General features: G+C 42.6%; 2 protein-coding genes across 2 annotated transcripts; one reads left to right on the top strand and one right to left on the bottom strand.

The window, feature by feature from the left end:
• Window positions 1–2,877: 2,877 nt before the first annotated feature.
• On the top strand, window positions 2,878–7,791 carry col10a1a (collagen, type X, alpha 1a). Its single transcript, XM_079286475.1, has 3 exons — window positions 2,878–2,977; window positions 3,355–3,500; window positions 5,306–7,791. Exons 2-3 carry the CDS (start codon window positions 3,371–3,373, stop codon window positions 7,138–7,140), a joined length of 1,965 nt encoding a protein of 654 aa, XP_079142601.1. The 5' UTR covers window positions 2,878–2,977; window positions 3,355–3,370; the 3' UTR covers window positions 7,141–7,791.
• Window positions 7,792–10,954: 3,163 nt separating this feature from the next.
• marcksb (myristoylated alanine-rich protein kinase C substrate b) lies at window positions 10,955–13,651 on the bottom strand. Its single transcript, XM_079287405.1, has 2 exons — window positions 13,288–13,651; window positions 10,955–12,253 (listed from the first exon to the last, which is right to left on the bottom strand). The coding sequence occupies exons 1-2, from the start codon at window positions 13,381–13,383 to the stop codon at window positions 11,690–11,692; spliced, it is 660 nt and encodes a 219-aa protein (XP_079143531.1). The 5' UTR covers window positions 13,384–13,651; the 3' UTR covers window positions 10,955–11,689.
• Between the last annotated feature and the right edge of the window lie 2,790 nt (window positions 13,652–16,441).

The raw sequence follows: 16,441 nt of genomic DNA, 5'->3' as shown, positions 1-16,441 counted from the left end.
GATAAATGTAGTGGGGTGAAAAGTACAATATTTGCCTCTGAATATAGAGTAGAAGTATAAAGTGGCATAAAACAGAAACGCTGAATGAAAGTACCTCGAAATTGTACTTGAGTGAATGTTACTTTCCACCACCACAAAAAAACCTGTAAAACAAAATCTCAAATCAATGTGATCCTAAAACAAGAGACTGTGCAGCTGTCATGTGCTCTCAGTGACTTTGGGTGTGTCATGTTCATAATTTGACATTTTCTTATTCATCCAAGTGCAGTAAAGGCGTTTTATGTCATATATCAAGTGTATGAAGTGACATGAAACTGAAAGCGTATTTTACAGTGAGGGTCTCTCCACAATATAAGAGCAAAGCGACGTCACCGCCTTCAGCTTGAACCTAATTCCTAATGGTTATTACAATGAAGCCTGCCGACCACATCAAGCTGCTGCGGTACTGGAATGAGATGAGCAGAGAGAGGGCTCTACTGTGCACTTCCACAGCCTTCAATTTCACCACTATAAGCACAAGGACACAGAGTCCTTCTCAAATGAATGCAGTGGCATTTAGAAACTGAAAAGAGACTGTAAGCATATAAACAACATCCAAATTACACTGTTAATTCAAGTCTTCCTCCAGCCAAAGTACACTCTGGTTCCAAAGCTCAGCATGAATGTTTCTGCCTCTTCGTACCTTCACATGAGGATGCATGTTGTTGGTTTTTGTCTATTTTTACATTTTTATGCATAAAGAGATGAATCATTGTCCTCTCGAAAGACTAAAAACAGAGAACCCTTCTGCAGTGGTTTAGCTATGTTTGAAAAACATCAATAAACTGGAATTATCTGAGCCTATAAACATATAAATTCCGAACTCCACCCTCTCTTGTTCTGTCCTTTCATCTAAATCGTTCTACAGCTGGCGTAGCTGGACACAAGCATGAAGAGATTTTTAAATCATATTTTATAACTGAAAGGTATCAAATGGATCAACATGATTTTGCTCGGCTGGTAAAGCAAGACCGAACATGTGCAATCAAGATGAAAATATGATACGTTGCTCATGCAATGTGACATTTCTCTATCATCACACAGCCTCAGGTAGTCAGTCTGCACCTTTGCTGTGAGCAGTCGCTCACAGAATTTCAAACATTTGGAAATGAAGATCACAAATTAAATTGTGTTTTATGTGAGAGGAAGAGCAAACTTAAACAATGCTTGCCAGACGTGATTAAGTGCTATAAGCCAGCAAAGGCAGCATTTTGGAAAATTGCAGATAATTTGGTCTAATTTACAGGTGTGGCGGGGGGGAGGGTTCAAACAAGCTCCATGTGTTCGAATATTTAATTATACCCCTGTTGAAATATGCATATCACTGTCACGTGTTGTTTGAGCGCCTCAAATAGAAACATGGTGAATATGGTGAAGACCTCAATCGGGCATCATCATTCTGTCAACATACATTATATGTACAACATACAATATACACATGTCGTGTATACATTATAAGAACACAGGAAGAGCATGTACCATAAATGGGCCTATGTTCAGGGAGCTTCTGAGATGGGACAGAGTACCCTACACATCGGGTACTTGCGTGTTTGAGAACATGTGATTATTTGGGTGTATGCATTTCCTATGTGGCCAGGCTTAAATTGAGAAATTACAGCTGGAGGATCTCAAAGTAAGCAAGGCAAGGTGGAGGGTGGTGGAGGATAATAACTGGAGGATGGCGCTGATTGAGGAACCACAACATCATGACAGAAAGTAGATGCAATTGTAGGAATAGGCCTGAAACCTCTGATGATGTATTTGCACTGAGAGGACCAAAAATAACAAGAGACCACAGGGGCATGGCCACTTCCACCATTTACACCATGGAGAGGTGCTGTACAACAGTAAAATCTGCCCTCTGGTGTCCAAACATCTGTACTGCATATGAGGGCTGTCACACACTGGGTAGCATTCACAAGACTGCACAGAAACAAGCCCGAATGTCTTTTCCAGTGGCTCCTTATGTACTTTTATGAGCTGTTTTGAGTGGGACACACTTGCAAAAATACACAACTTAAGAAAAAGTGTTCATCCTGAAATAGAGACTGAAATCAAGGCCTCTTTGTCCTCTATAAGCCAAGCCACAATGACAAGCTGACCAAATAATACCCAGGAAATGTACAAAACTAAATATATGAAAAACTAAATATGTGAATACCTAAATGATACATCAGGAATAGACATAATCATTTGCTTTGAATCTAAGGCTGACTAAAATCTCCGGTACCTTTCATGGCACTCTGGACAACCTTTCCCCACCATCTCCCTTGTTTACCTTATCATGGCAGGCGTGGAGGTGCCCAGACAGTCAGGAAAGGTAGAGGCGAGTTTCTGCCAGCCGGCTGGACAAGATGTATATTTGCAAATGTGGCTGCTACTGTACATCCTCAATGCAATGCTTTGTGAAGCAACACAGGTGCCACTGCAAGTCTGGTGTTGTTTATCAAAGACGTGTTCAAACACAGGGTCTCATAAGCATGCAATGATATAAACATGTCCTGAGCATACAAAAAGAAAAACTGTGAAGTGTATACAGATAAAGTTCATTCCTCTTTCATAGCTTGTTTGTGTACTTTCTTTATGTATTTGATTATTTTTTGCTTTGTACATGATTATTTTCTAGTTCAGAAGAAGACTGAAATAAGTGATAATCATGTGTCTGGATATTCAAGACATGGAGGCACCCTGATGTGACATGCCCGCCTTGGGCAGATCTGTCTGCTAATTACAGCCTAGCTCTGAGGAGGGAGGTACTTGCATGGTGGGGGCTTTTTTTTTTTTTTTTAATGATGCAAAGGGTAGATATAGTATAAATACCAGCATCATTGTACTGGAAGGCAGCATATCCTCAGTTGTGCTCCTACCCTAAGGATATACAGCAGTACCAGTCGCTCTCTGGTGCTGAGGAGATTGTTTTTACCCTCTTTGGATACTGGTATGTGTGTTTTCTCTTCCTCTCTAAACAACTCTATCTCTAGAGGATTTCAGCTCTCTCTAGGCTTTGTCTAGGCCTTGAGTCTGTTCCTATGGCAGGCTATAGGGAAGGGATTTTGGCTGGCTTGGAGCATCCTGGCTGATATTTAAAGAATCCAGAAGAATGCTCAGGCTGAAAGAAAAAAAATGAAATGTACACCCTGTCACTGTACCTTATCCTATCTTATTAGTTGTCCATTATGTTTCTGTAAAGGTGCCCAGCCTGTACACTTAGCTGAGAACATTTTTAAGCTCTGTATAATAACTGCAAACTAGAGACAATCGCTTGCTGACACTTTGTACCTATAAAACTGTTGTGCTGACTGTCTTCTTTTGAAGATTTGACTTGTGGAAGATGGACGTACGTGTAGCAAGCATCTTCGTCATCATGGTGGCCTTTACAGCCGCCCATGGGGACCGGTATGTGGTGAAGAAGCTGGTGAAGGCCGCCCCTCAGTACCAGCCCTACTCTGTGAAGAGCCACGGTAAGAAAACACAGCCTCCTGCTCTCTATGGGTATGGGAACATGCTAGCATTTCTCCTGTTTTCGTCTAGTTTTTCCTCACACAAGTTGCCTTTAAAGTCAGATTTTCTTCCCTGAAGACAATATTGAGCAACATTTCATCACAGTCTTGCCTTACCTTTGAAACATCTTTGTTGTAGCAAACATGAGCAGCACAAGCAGCCAGACAGATGCCAGCCACAGCCAGCTGCACTTTACTTTGAAATCTGAACTCCACCTTGTGCTGGAACTGCCTTGTGCTCTGATTGGCTGCAACAGTGTGCATGCTTCTCCAATCACAAAGTTCATTTCGATGTATGATTTGAATAACAAGGCTTATTTACTGAGTGCAGAGCTTTGCAGTTTTCTTTTTCCAGAAGTCACAGGGTACATACATGCACCTAGAAGTGGGGGCTTTTTCACAATTTGTTTGTAGTTTACTTTATTTGTTCTTTTATTCAACAAAGGCAATCACATGAGCAACATTTTCTAAATTAAATGATTTTAGGACTTTTTCATTTTGTGATCAAGATTGTGAACTCGATTTAAATACTTTTTTGAGACTGCCTTTGTCGACTATCTGCTTCAAAATGTGCATTTCATGATCTTCAATTCGGAGGAACCACTGATGTATTCTGGAGAAAACTACTGTTGTTTTCAATACATGTAGTGTGTTAGATTTGACATACCGTTACATGTTTCTCATTTTAGTCATTTTAGCTGTAAATGTTGCCTGTTCTTTTGCTTTCAGACACTCATACTCCTCAATGCACATTTCAGTTCATTTCACACACAAGTTCACTTTGCTTTTTGCAAAGATTCCCCATGCAAAACGAGAAAAAGATCTAGAATATTCAGAGATTTGGTCTTGAGTGTTGGCTAAAATGCAATATAAAATATGAAATGTTGCTTTTGTGTGAATCAGCATACTATTCTTATTTGAGAAAGTAGCTGTTAGTGAATTATTTTTAGTTTGACACTGTCAATTACAGTTCAGTCACACAGCAGTGTGGTTTGTTTGGGTGTGCCTGCTTCACACAGAAGTAGAAACATCTGTTTGGCTTTATCCAAACTCGGCTCAGGAGTGAGCCTTAAACACATGTCACCACATTAAGGCAGCAAATAAAAATTCTCCTTCTAATTTAGACCGACTGTTTGACAAACAAGTCACCAACTGCCTCATGAAGCTCTTTGACCTGCACAGTATGAAAATAGATCAAAGATATTATTTAAAACAAACTATAAAAAAAGTTTCTACATTTATTTTTGAAGGATTTGCAAGTTTAAGATTTGAAGGATTTTATAAAACTGTGCCAGTGACTCATTACTCAAACCCTCAGGACTGCAAGATTGGTTCCTGAGATTACTACTTGCCCTGCCTCCAGGAATCAAATATCATTGAATTTTGAGAATTATTTTTTAATAATAATCCCCATAATTGTTTTTACTTTATTATGAAATACTGAAGAGCAACGAATGAGAGCGGCATTCATTGGAGCATTTGTGTTTTTCATCCCACATATGATTGTTGAACATCCATGTTGAGTAAACAAGATACTACGAAAGATCATTGAAGCTCACCTACACTCAGACCTGAGAGCTTGCATCCATGCTCTTGTACTTTTTGTCACTTGAATGGGTTAATTAATAATGGGAATATGATGCACAGACTATAGGCCTATACATACATTTATAATTTCATAAAACTAATTAATAGTTATTTTAATTTGAGCACTTTTTGGTTCTTGTGTTCGGTGATACTAATGGATTCTGTTTCACTCTTCTCAGTGGTGTCAGTGGCAGGTGAGCCTGGTGCTCCAGGTGAGCCTGGACCTGAGGGGCCTGCTGGCCCTCCTGGTCCCCCAGGTGAGAGTGCTGAAGGTCTGTCTGGACCCCAAGGACCTGCTGGATCTCCCGGAGCTCCTGGTCGCTCCATCGCTGGCAAACCTGGTTCCCCAGGTGGATCTGGCAAACCTGGCAGCCATGGAGCACCTGGTGAGAAGGGAGACACCGGAGCCGCTGGCTTTCAGGGACCAAGGGGAGCCCCTGGATCCGCTGGAAGCCCTGGACCCTCTGGCCTCTCTGCGACTGGCAAGCCTGGATCTTCAGGTCTTCCTGGACCAATGGGATCTAGAGGAGAGTCTGGTCTGAAAGGACATCCAGGTATACCTGGTCTGCCAGGTGATAAGGGTGATAGAGGGGTGGGAATTCAAGGACCTCAGGGTGAGACAGGGCCTGAAGGATCCTTGGGCGCACCTGGACAACCAGGTGAGTCTGGAGTCGGAAAGCCAGGCAAATCAGGTATGCCAGGCGAGCCAGGAAAGTCAGGAACCACAGGTAGGGATGGTGCTACAGGTCAGATGGGACCACAGGGACCTAAGGGACACACAGGTGCCCCAGGTGTAGGTATGTCAGGTAAATCAGGACAGAATGGTGCCCCAGGTCTGCCTGGCGCAGCTGGCCTTAAAGGCCACCAGGGACCTGCTGGAGCCACTGGTGCCCCTGGAGTCCCAGGATATGGAAAGCCAGGTGTAAATGGGGATAAGGGAGAGAGGGGATCTACAGGTGCCACAGGTGCCACAGGTGCAAAGGGTCACCAAGGTCCAACAGGATATACTGGTGCTACTGGTTCAAGTGGCCCCACTGGTCCTGCTGGACCTCAGGGTCCATTAGGTTTCCCAGGTGAAGCCGGCGCTGCTGGCTCTAAAGGTGACACAGGGTCAACTGGATCTCAGGGAGCTAAGGGAAACAAGGGAGATCAGGGAGCACAGGGTTTCGCAGGCAAGCAGGGTTATCCAGGCGCAGCTGGTCCTCCTGGATCCAGAGGTGCTTCTGGACCCACAGGTGACAAAGGTCATGGTGGTGCCCCTGGTACCCCAGGTTCCCCAGGTATTCCAGGCCCTGCTGGACCCAAAGGTCATCCAGGCCGTGCAGGTGAGTCAGGTGCCTCTGGCTCTGATGGTGCTCCAGGTTCCAGAGGACCTTCTGGGCCTCAAGGTTCTTCTGGTACTCCCGGCATTAAAGGACACCCAGGTCTCCCTGGTCCCTCTGGCCCTGCTGGTTTGACTGCTAAGGGTCTCCCCGGACCTCTGGGTCCCCCTGGTCCGTCCGGTGATGATGGTGTTGATGGAGCCAGTGGCCCAGCTGGCCCTCCTGGTGTCCCTGGTCCTCCTGGTGAGGTTGTGTTTGAGAAAGGCATGGGAATGGGTGAGATTATGGTCAAGTCCCCCATGTCTGCTTTCACTGCATCTCTGATCACCCCCTACCCTGCTGATGGCACCCCCATTAAGTTTGACCAGATTGTGTACAATGCTGAGAATCACTATGACCCTGAGACTGGCATCTTCACTTGCCAAATTCCTGGAGTTTACTATTTCTCCTACAGCATCCATGTTAACGGGGCTCATGCCCTGGTGGCGTTGTACAAGAATGGCCAGCCCGTTATGTTCACTTATGATGAGTACAGCAAGGGCTTCCTGGACCAGATGTCCGGTAGTGCTGTCCTCTTGCTGGATGAGCAGGACACAGTCTATGTCCAGATCCCTGACGAAGAGGCCAATGGTGTCTTTGCAGCTGAGAACGTCCACTGCTCTTTCTCTGGGTTCCTCATTGCTTCAACGTGATGCGTTGATACAGTAGTTCCCAAAAGCCAACCAACTAAATTTGCAACCTATTTCTCAAACTAAAGTAAACTCCCTGTTCATTTTCCCTCAAACAAACAGACAGGCAGTTCACCCTTCTTTGAGGAATAGTAGCATCTCGACTTGAAAACTACAAGAAATAGGTGCTTAGAAGAAGGAAAACTAATTTATGAAAACAGGTGATCAGGGATGGGGGAAGCAATCCACAAAGTTACCAGCGAGCTTTTTTAACAGAGACAGCATGTGAAATTGAGATGTTATAACGGTGTTGTGTCCTGACTTTTCATTTTCTCAACTCTGTTCCTTTAATATTGACTTCAACTGGTGATTCTTAATTCAATGTTTGTCTGTTTTGTTTTGTTTTCGTTTTTTTGTGCCTGCTTGTTTCTGTTTGGGTGACCAATAATCTTATCAAAAGTACACAAATACTTACTGTGTACCATGTTGTAACTGTTATCCTTGCATGTGACTTGAATATTGTGAAATGGTAATGGTCAAATTGACCGTTATGATGAAACAAGTCACCAGAATACTGTCATACAAACACAAACTACCAGCAACAACGATGTATCCCTGAACATGCATTATGTCATGTAAAGCATAATGACCAAAATAAAAGATGTCTAAAAAATGTTTCGTCTCAGAATCACTTTTTTAAAATGTAACCTAAATAGTTATGAACATTTTACAAAATATCCTATTGACAAATGACTTACATGTGCAAATGAAATAATACAAAAAGTCTCTTTTAGATCTTAGTTCATCAATTACACTGAATAGTCCTCTTAAACTAGTTAGGCTTTGTATTTCATGTAAGCATTACACAAAATGAACACTCTGTAAAGGTCAGAGGTCAACTACAGAGTAATGCTCATTTGGGCTGATTCAATGTCTGGATCAAGAACACTTGGGTTGCTGCTTTCCAGTCGGGGAGCCTCAAAATGAGTCTAATATAAGAATGGCTTGTGTGTTTACTTTCCCACTTGGCAATCACTTGTATTTGCAACGTGATACAAACTAAGATTAAAACCTTTCTACTTGCCTTTCTTTACAGCTGTCAATTAGAGATCCATGAAGACATTCGGGTATTACCTGGTTTCCAAACTCATGAGTTACAAGTTCTGCAAAATATTACTTCACTGCTAATATATAAAAGAATTACATAAGATAGTCAAAAACAGTTAAAAAAGGATGCTATCCTATGAGCAACACATAGCCACATGGACCAATCACAGTATGATATGCCGTAATATGATATAACACATACAAGCATCTCTTATTAATGAGTTCCTGTCAGATGTAGAACTATGATTCTTTTTTATAAGTAAGTAAGTAAAAGTAGCAATACCCCAACAAATTATACTAGAGTATACAAAGTAAAAGTACACCTTTTCAGAATCCCCCCTTACTAATACTGGTGTTTACTGAAAAGCTCATGTAAAAGGGTTTGCACTCTTGAATTCAGACTGTTCAGTAGTGCCAGGTGCATGATGCCAAGGTAAACACTCCCTTCATTTAAACTGTAACAAGGCCTCATATTTTAAATGTTGATCTGTGTTCAGGCCAGAGTAAGCAGTTACTGTATCTGTCAAATAAACATAATGCAATATTTACAATTTAAAGTGTAGTACAATGCAACATAATAGTGACATTTTGACTCATGAACAGTACTTGAGTAAATGTACTGAGTTACTGACACACCACTGGTCGCTGTGTAGAAGCTGAGATCGATGAGGATCGTGAAGGATACATTTCTTCCCACATATTGGCCACTGGTTGCCTGCTTTGGAGCCAAAGTTTACACAAACGACTCTACCGTGCAAATCTGAATATGGGTGTGCTGAAAATAGTCAACATGTGGGATGAGGGACGGGGATGGTCTTCGGACAGGGCAGCAGCTGTTTGATCTTCCCTGGGAGAGAGAGCGATACAGTGGTTAGGTGAGGGGGCTCGAGGGACTGAAGAGAGAGAGAGGAAGCTGGGTGATGGAAACTGCTGGGGACTGCCATGCAGAGACGGTCTGCGGTTGGTGCATGAGGTGGGACAGGCAGGAACACAGACGGAGCGCTGCCTCTGGACGAATCCACAAGCCACACTCCAAAATGATCTGTTGCACTCAAAGGAATATTTTTCCCTTTGATATATCGATGGCCGAAGAGCAAAACCTCCAATCTGAAAAATGCCTGGATCATTTTGCAGATAGGATCTTTGCAATCTTTCCATCATTTGGTGCAAGTTGGAAGAGGTTCTAGAAAATTATGCTCTAAATTAAGTTTCAATAAAGGGCGGGATTATTTTAAAACAGACTGAATATGAACAGCCTTCCTTGTTCTCATCATCCAAAATGAAATCCGGCAATCAGAAAATTCTGCAGATAGGAGGTTATGTGCTTTGGCCCTCGATATATATTGCATTTTTTAGCTGGCACACCTGGTTGCATGTATTTGTATGCATATATTCTCTATACTGGATCCATTTGTCTAGAAAGAACTCGAAGACACTTAAGCTGAAAGATGGTGTGTGGCATTGTTGAATACTGTACTGTTTATTGTACTTTCCTTGTTTTGACCTGCCAAGGGACTACAGATGCAAATTAGCTTAAAGCTAAACAGTGCATCAAATGGTGACATTTACGTTTTAAACTGTACATGGTCCCTTTTAAATCAAATCAATAAATACTGCATGTGAGGCACACTGGAGGCCAAAATAAGCAGCAAATCCCTCAACAACCTGACCAAGATGGACGTGTAGACCAGGAGGCAGAAATAGAAATGTGTAAAACACACCCTGCTTGCGGTGGCCAGAGCTGCAGTACACTGGGTTCAACGGAAATAGAGGGTTTGCAAATGAGCATGGGTGCAGATGTGGGTGACTAAAAACACCCGGGAGAAGATTTAAGCAATGTCTTCTCCTCTTAAAAGGATTCTGGTGTTTGTTTGGGGTTTGGTAAAAGTTATCCCAACAAGTCCATGGTTAGCCCAAGCATCAGTTAGCTATGTGCTGCATGTTAGTGTTTGAAATAAACACTAACATTTATGGTGCAAAGCGAGCAGCTACAAACTTCCCCCGCATCTTATTTCAATAGTATGCTGCGGCTGTTCCCTCAGTAAGTCGGTCATTTTCTAAAAATATTGCAGGGCAGTGAGCAAGTCTCAATTTATCCTATTTGCAAATTAGGCCAGTGAAGAGAAAGCGATGTTTGAGATGATCACATGCATTTTAGGATTTGCTTACCGAGACCTCTAGTCATTGCTTTTGCGCCAATTCAATCACTGAATTTGATTAGAGGGCGTCCTCTTTGTATGTGATCTCTTGAAGTGGGATTTTTCTTTCACAGAGACCGTGCAGTATTTCATCTTGATGCAAATAAACAACCCAATTATATTTATTTTGAGAATCTAGATAGATTTCTTTTTTTTTAAATGCTTTATAGTGATTGAAACATTTTCCTACAAGGCACCACACGAGGGTGCTGTAAAGTAAAGAATCAATGTGAGCACATTTTCCTCCAGTAGCTGAGCTGTCACACTACCCCATCTCATAATAGTCAGCTAACAGATTAAAAATAAAAAACACGACATTTAATGCTAAACAGTGTGAATAAATTCATTCTTCAGCGGCGCTCACAGGATATAAAACGGAACACCTATAACCAATTTGTAGGAAATGTGAAATTCTACTTTGAATAAGATGAATCCTCACATACAAAAAAATAAATGTTTCAACTATCTCACCCAAAACCCCAAATGCATGTGCTTTCTGACGTAGATTTGTAAAATCACACCACGATGCAAAATCTGCTTAAAACATCTCCCAATTTTATTCAATCTTACAAATGGTGAAAAACAAGAAAAACTTCATTTACAATGGGTAATCTGTTAAAAACTTCAGTCATTTAGGTACATCTCAGTCATAAAACCAGTAATATCAAAGTCTATACAACGTGCATTACTACAGAGTTTTGAAATGGTGGAATCTAAATGGGAAGTGATGAGCACCTACTGTTTTTGACAGTTAACGAAATCTACTTCATTCAGGAATGGCCGAGTCCACAGGAGCATTGAGTTTAAGAGTTGTAAACAACTGTGCACTGCAAAGACAACATTAACGACTTGGTTTAGGACTTTCCCTTTAAATATCACAATGTGTCAAATCTTGCAGACACAGCTTTAGCCGCTACATCCAAATGCCCAGCACCAAATACCTTGATGAAATCTGTCAAATTCAGCAATGTGTCAACAGTCATGGTTTCATGTAGAAAAACAAACAAAAAAAAAACAAAAACATTCACACTCTCATTCACACCTTCACACTCGGCCAATGTCACACATGCAAGCACCAATGGGCAGTGAGGGAGCAGCACACTCTCCAGTACACCTCCTGTCCATCACTGCCAAGGATCTTGCAGTCATGGATGAGATGGTTGCAGAATAGTAAACGAACACCAAAAAAAAAAATCCCTGGTTTTAGACAAGTCCTCGCATTCCTTCAGACGGGCGCCTCCTTCATTCCGGTGTCTGGTTCAGCAGGACTACTCAGCGGTGGCTGTGGCCTCTGGACTGGCTGCCGTCTCGGATTCAGTAGGTGAAGCCTCGGCTGGTTTCTCCTCCCCTCCTGCTGCTGGTGGTTCCTCTGCCTTCACCTCCTCTTCAGCCTTTGGCTTCTCAGCTTCAGCCTCCTTGGCTCCCTCCTCAGCAGCCTCAGCTGGTTTGGCCTCCTCAGCGGCTGCTTCCTCTGCCTTCTCTCCCTCGGCTGGTTCGGCTGCTCCTTCCTCGACAGCCTCCTCAGACTCTTTCTTGGTCTTCTTAAATGTGAAGCCGCTGAGCTTGAAGGAGGGTTTCTTGAAGGAGAAACGCTTCTTCTTTTGCTTTCCATCGTCGCTGGTGGATGGAGTGCCTTCCTCGGGCTTTGCGGAAGCCTCGCCGTTTGTAGCGGCAGGCTCCTTCTCGCCGTTCGCCTCAGCAACCTCTACTTTCTCACCTTCTTCTTTGGGCGCCTCCTCAGTAGGAGTGCTGCCGTTGGCCTGCACATCAGCTTTGTTGGCCTCCTCTGCAGCTGGAGAGGTATCCCCATTGGTCTTGGCATGGCCATTCTCCTGGGAAACAGAATAAAAAATTGAAAAACTAAAACTAAACATGCATATCACAGAGTTGTTTAACTTAATAAAAAAATAAAAATAAAAATAAAAAAAGGGTTGAGACTCTAGTTGATCTGTAATCATGCATCTGAGGCCAACACATGAACATGTGTGTGTGCGTCAGACAACCCCCTGCCAAATCGGTCGTGCTGTGGAATTTAATTCAATGCATTGACTGTAGTAACCAATAGGAAAATAGCCCTGAAACTGCAGCAACATCTGTTACTAGGAGAGTGACGACAGATCTGTGGCTCTCAGCAGTAGGCCAATCGGTTAGACCGCAGTACCGCCGGGATCCGCCAGGTGGCATTCGGTGTGGAGCCGGTGGCTACAACACAGGAATTTGTGGATTTTTTTCCTCCCTTTTTTAATTACCTGTGTAGTCAATAAATGCGTGTTCAGTTCATTTTGATATACTTCTGCCATCCTACTCAGCTATTTTTGGAATAATTTCTGTATTGTGTGGGCTGTTGTGTGTGACAACAACGTGGCTCCTTCCTCGAATCTGGCAACAAAGGCGTGGTATGGACTTTTAAAATGGCCATGCCACAGAGAGAGCAGCACACCCATTTCAACCAAATGAATTTAAAAAAAATAGCCGGAATGTTTAGGAAGCTCAAGCATCAGAATATTCATAAGTCAATCAAAAATGCCATTTCAAAAAACACAATTCAGTGATAAACTATGCATTCGACCGATTAGTTGTGTAGCCTAATATTCTTATTGAAAAGATAAATCAAAGGCCATGCCGGTGTTCATTTTCAGCATTTGAAATAAAACGCATTAATTTGAAACAATGCTGCGATGTAAAATCAGCCACTTAAAACACTAAATTCTTGTAGATAACGTTGCATGTGGCCACTTTCCCTGAATGCCGGTGAGCGTGCGGGTGCGCTACAGGGAACATGGAGCACGCCATTGAGTCAACGCATTGCTAAAACGAGACAAAATTCCCCTCGAGCAATTAAGACTTAAATTAAAATGCAAGTTACCTGTCCGTTTGTCTTTGCTGCAACAGCTGCGCCTTCTGCTGGCTTTTCCACAGCGGCTTCCTCTTTTCCAGCGGTTTTGGAGGTTTGTGCTCCCATGCTTTTGGTGCAACAAAGGAAACCCAACCGATCAAATGAATGAACAAAGACCGCAAGCTTCCTCCCCAAAAATTCAAGTCAAGCGCCGACTTCTCCGACCGAAGCCGATGAATCAGCCCGAAATCGAAATGACCGCAAAGCGACGTGTGGGAACTTGCAGAAATGTGGCAAAGATGCAAAAGACACGCGAATTCTTCCAATTTTTTCTCGAGCGGAGTTTGTAAATGGAGAAATTGGCCCTGCCGCAAATGAGATGCGGAGTACAACGCCCAAGTCCACTGATGAATGGGCACTGTGGCTATGACGACAAAGCCACCCCGTCTCCACCAATCACAACTCCGGAATTCAACGAGTGGGGGGGAGGGGGGTCATGGAGCGGGGGGCCATGGACAATAGGAGAGACACAACAACATGGCCAACAACTTGTCTTTATGGCCATTTTACAGCGCAGAAACTTGATTTTATTTCCCTCAAATAGCGACTGAGATTTGCTGTGTCTAGCAGACAGATAGATGCTGATTTCCACGAGGGAATATCCCAGAAATACTTGACAATCAGACACCAAAATAAACAATATTTTTTACAAAAACTACAAAAATGGCCAACATTTTATTTTACATGTAGATGACCTTCAAGTCATATTAAGAGATATTCATTCTCTCCCTGGTTAATATTATATGTATAATGTACAACATAATGTGGAATATTATAGCCTGGAACATTATTTCATATGTTTGTAGATTGTAAAACACAGCTACCGAGATTAGAGTTAAATGTATCTCTCAATATACAGAGTTGCAACAGATAAAGCCTCAGAATTAGTTTGCCACAACTTTTAAGTGCCAAAACAACAGCAACTGCAAAGCTGAGAAAGTGCTGGTCAGCTGGTCTTGTGTTGATCCCACACTCCTGACATATGCCTCGTTCAGCACACAGGCGTCCCCTGGAACTATAAGCCCCTGTGCCCACAACTTTCCTCATCCCTCTTCTTGCATAATAGCATCTTGTCTGCTTGTTGCAGCTGGAGAATCCCAGTGACCCAGATATAATGAGAGTTTATGGCCCTCTGCTCCAGCAGCCTGCAGTGCTCTGACTCCACCACCAGCCACACGTCTCCTCATCACTGCATGACCCACATCTCCATGGTTACTCGTCCAAAATGGCTCCGAGGAAGAGGCTGCACGTCGAGGGCTTTTGCGATCACGACTTCTGGTTTTTGGAGAAGTAGGGTGAGCGTGAGCTCCTAAGAGCGCAGACAACATGTGTGAGGATCAGGGTGACTTCTTTCACCCACCCCTCTCTTCCTCGGGCTAACTAGGCCACGCTCATTGTTGTGATATTCTGATTACACGCAAAGCTGTGATTGTTATGGTGAGGCCATGAATATGTAAACACGGGGACAAAGCCAGCAGGGCATGGAGTGTTTTCAACAAGCGCCATGCAGCCCAGACATTCAGACATAAAGACTTCACCTGTCAGGACGATACTGTGTCATGGCGTGTGTGTGTGTGTGTGTGTGTGTCAGCAAATTGACTTATAAAAAGGCACAAATCAACACAATATCTTAAACATGCCGAAAATTTAAACTACTCACTGTAAATCATGTCAAATGTAACCCTTTACTGGTCCCATCTTTAAAAACACACACAACTGAAATAATAAATTATTCTTTTGTCAATTCAGCACTCTCATTTCTTTGTAATTATGAGCCTCTACCAAACAGTTGAGATCATTAATATATAACGGTAAACATGTCCATTTGTTCCAGCTTTTCCTGTTTTATAAAGGAAATATATTTAGGTTTTGGACTGTTGGCCGGACAGAACAAAACGTTTCCCCTTGTACTCTGGGAAACTGTGACGGACAATTTTTACTGTTTTCTGATATGCAAAGGATAAAAAGATGAACTGATGCATCAATAATTAAAATGATTGATAACTGCAGTGTCTTTTGTGGCAGTAATGGTAGGGTTGGTAGTTTGATTCTTCCTGTCCACATGTCAAAGTGTTGCTGAATGCATTTTCAGTCACCCAAATAAACCTGCAGGTTTTGGTTTGTTGAAGTCTGGCCATGCAGCATTTAAACTGCTGCAAAACTGAAAGACTATTAACTTAATTGAAGTCAAAGGTCACATTTGTGATTCATTATGATGAATCCTTGTGAAGTATCTAAAAGTAACATGTTGTATGGATGGGGAATTGTTTGCCCTAATTGTTGCATTTTCCACCCAGAATCATCCCTCAGTGGCTGAAGGTTGCTGATGTGTTTATCAATACAGAAGGAGACACTGTGTATTTCAATCTTAGCTGCTGGGGAAGCTTCCAGGGAGTGAAGTTTATCACCTGCATATTGCCTGTAATGAAGAGCTACCAAGTTATTTTGTTCCTGATTGATTGTCAGGGTGGGACTTTTACTCTGTTCATGGGGGGATACTTTTAATTCCATCTCAGCTGGCGATGGCCCTTCATGCAGAGTCACTTGCTGTTGGTTTTGGTTGGTTGAATACATTTCTTTCAGCTCTAATCAAAATTGTCAGCCTAATTCATGTTTCTCTCTGTATGCACTCTTGGTTTTTTATTTAAAATGGGAGTGTGACGACAGCTGAAATCACTTGAACAAAAACTGCCAATTTGCCAATCATGCTCTGTTTTTCAGTCTTCCCCAAAACGGGGAGGTGTCATACGATGCATCCTGCTCTGTTATTGGAGGAGAGCGGTGTCCGTCACAGCTCTGTGGTCCGTGTGGATCCTCAGCTGCCGTCACGGCTGCGTCATGACGTCAAGAGATAAACCGGAAAATAAAACAGTATTTTCATGTCAAAATAAAATCATAAAAGTTAGTCCTTCAGAAATAATCTGCTGAGCGCGCTTAACATGATCCTCCAAATGTAGTGTGAGTGGAATTACTGTATTACGCTTTCTTTTTTTTGATTGTTTGATGAAAACAATTCTCTTTATTCTTGTTTTAACCTGGAAATCACGCGTGACCAACCGCTTTATTTTGACAGGATCAACCAGAAAGCTGTATGTTATTGTTGTGAACTTGGCTCTGGTCGCCG

The sequence above is a fragment of the Melanostigma gelatinosum genome (genome assembly GCF_949748355.1).
Source record: "Melanostigma gelatinosum genome assembly, chromosome: 16".
NCBI classification, from domain to species: domain Eukaryota; kingdom Metazoa; phylum Chordata; class Actinopteri; order Perciformes; family Zoarcidae; genus Melanostigma; species Melanostigma gelatinosum.
The sequence above is the reverse complement of the archived record's forward strand: the minus strand, read 5'-3'. Positions and strand labels throughout refer to the sequence as shown.

What these genes read in the sequence shown, in the direction of transcription:
- col10a1a (XM_079286475.1), top strand. Translation starts at nt 3,371, where the DNA reads ATGGACGTACGTGTAGCAAGCATCTTCGTCATCATGGTGGCCTTTACA. An exon ending in CTACTCTGTGAAGAGCCACG is followed by an intron (nt 3,501 to 5,305) that starts GTAAGAAAACAC and finishes CACTCTTCTCAG; the next exon opens with TGGTGTCAGTGGCAGGTGAG.
- marcksb (XM_079287405.1), bottom strand. Translation starts at nt 13,383, where the DNA reads ATGGGAGCACAAACCTCCAAAACCGCTGGAAAAGAGGAAGCCGCTGTG. An exon ending in CAGCAAAGACAAACGGACAG is followed by an intron (nt 12,254 to 13,287) that starts GTAACTTGCATT and finishes TCTGTTTCCCAG; the next exon opens with GAGAATGGCCATGCCAAGAC.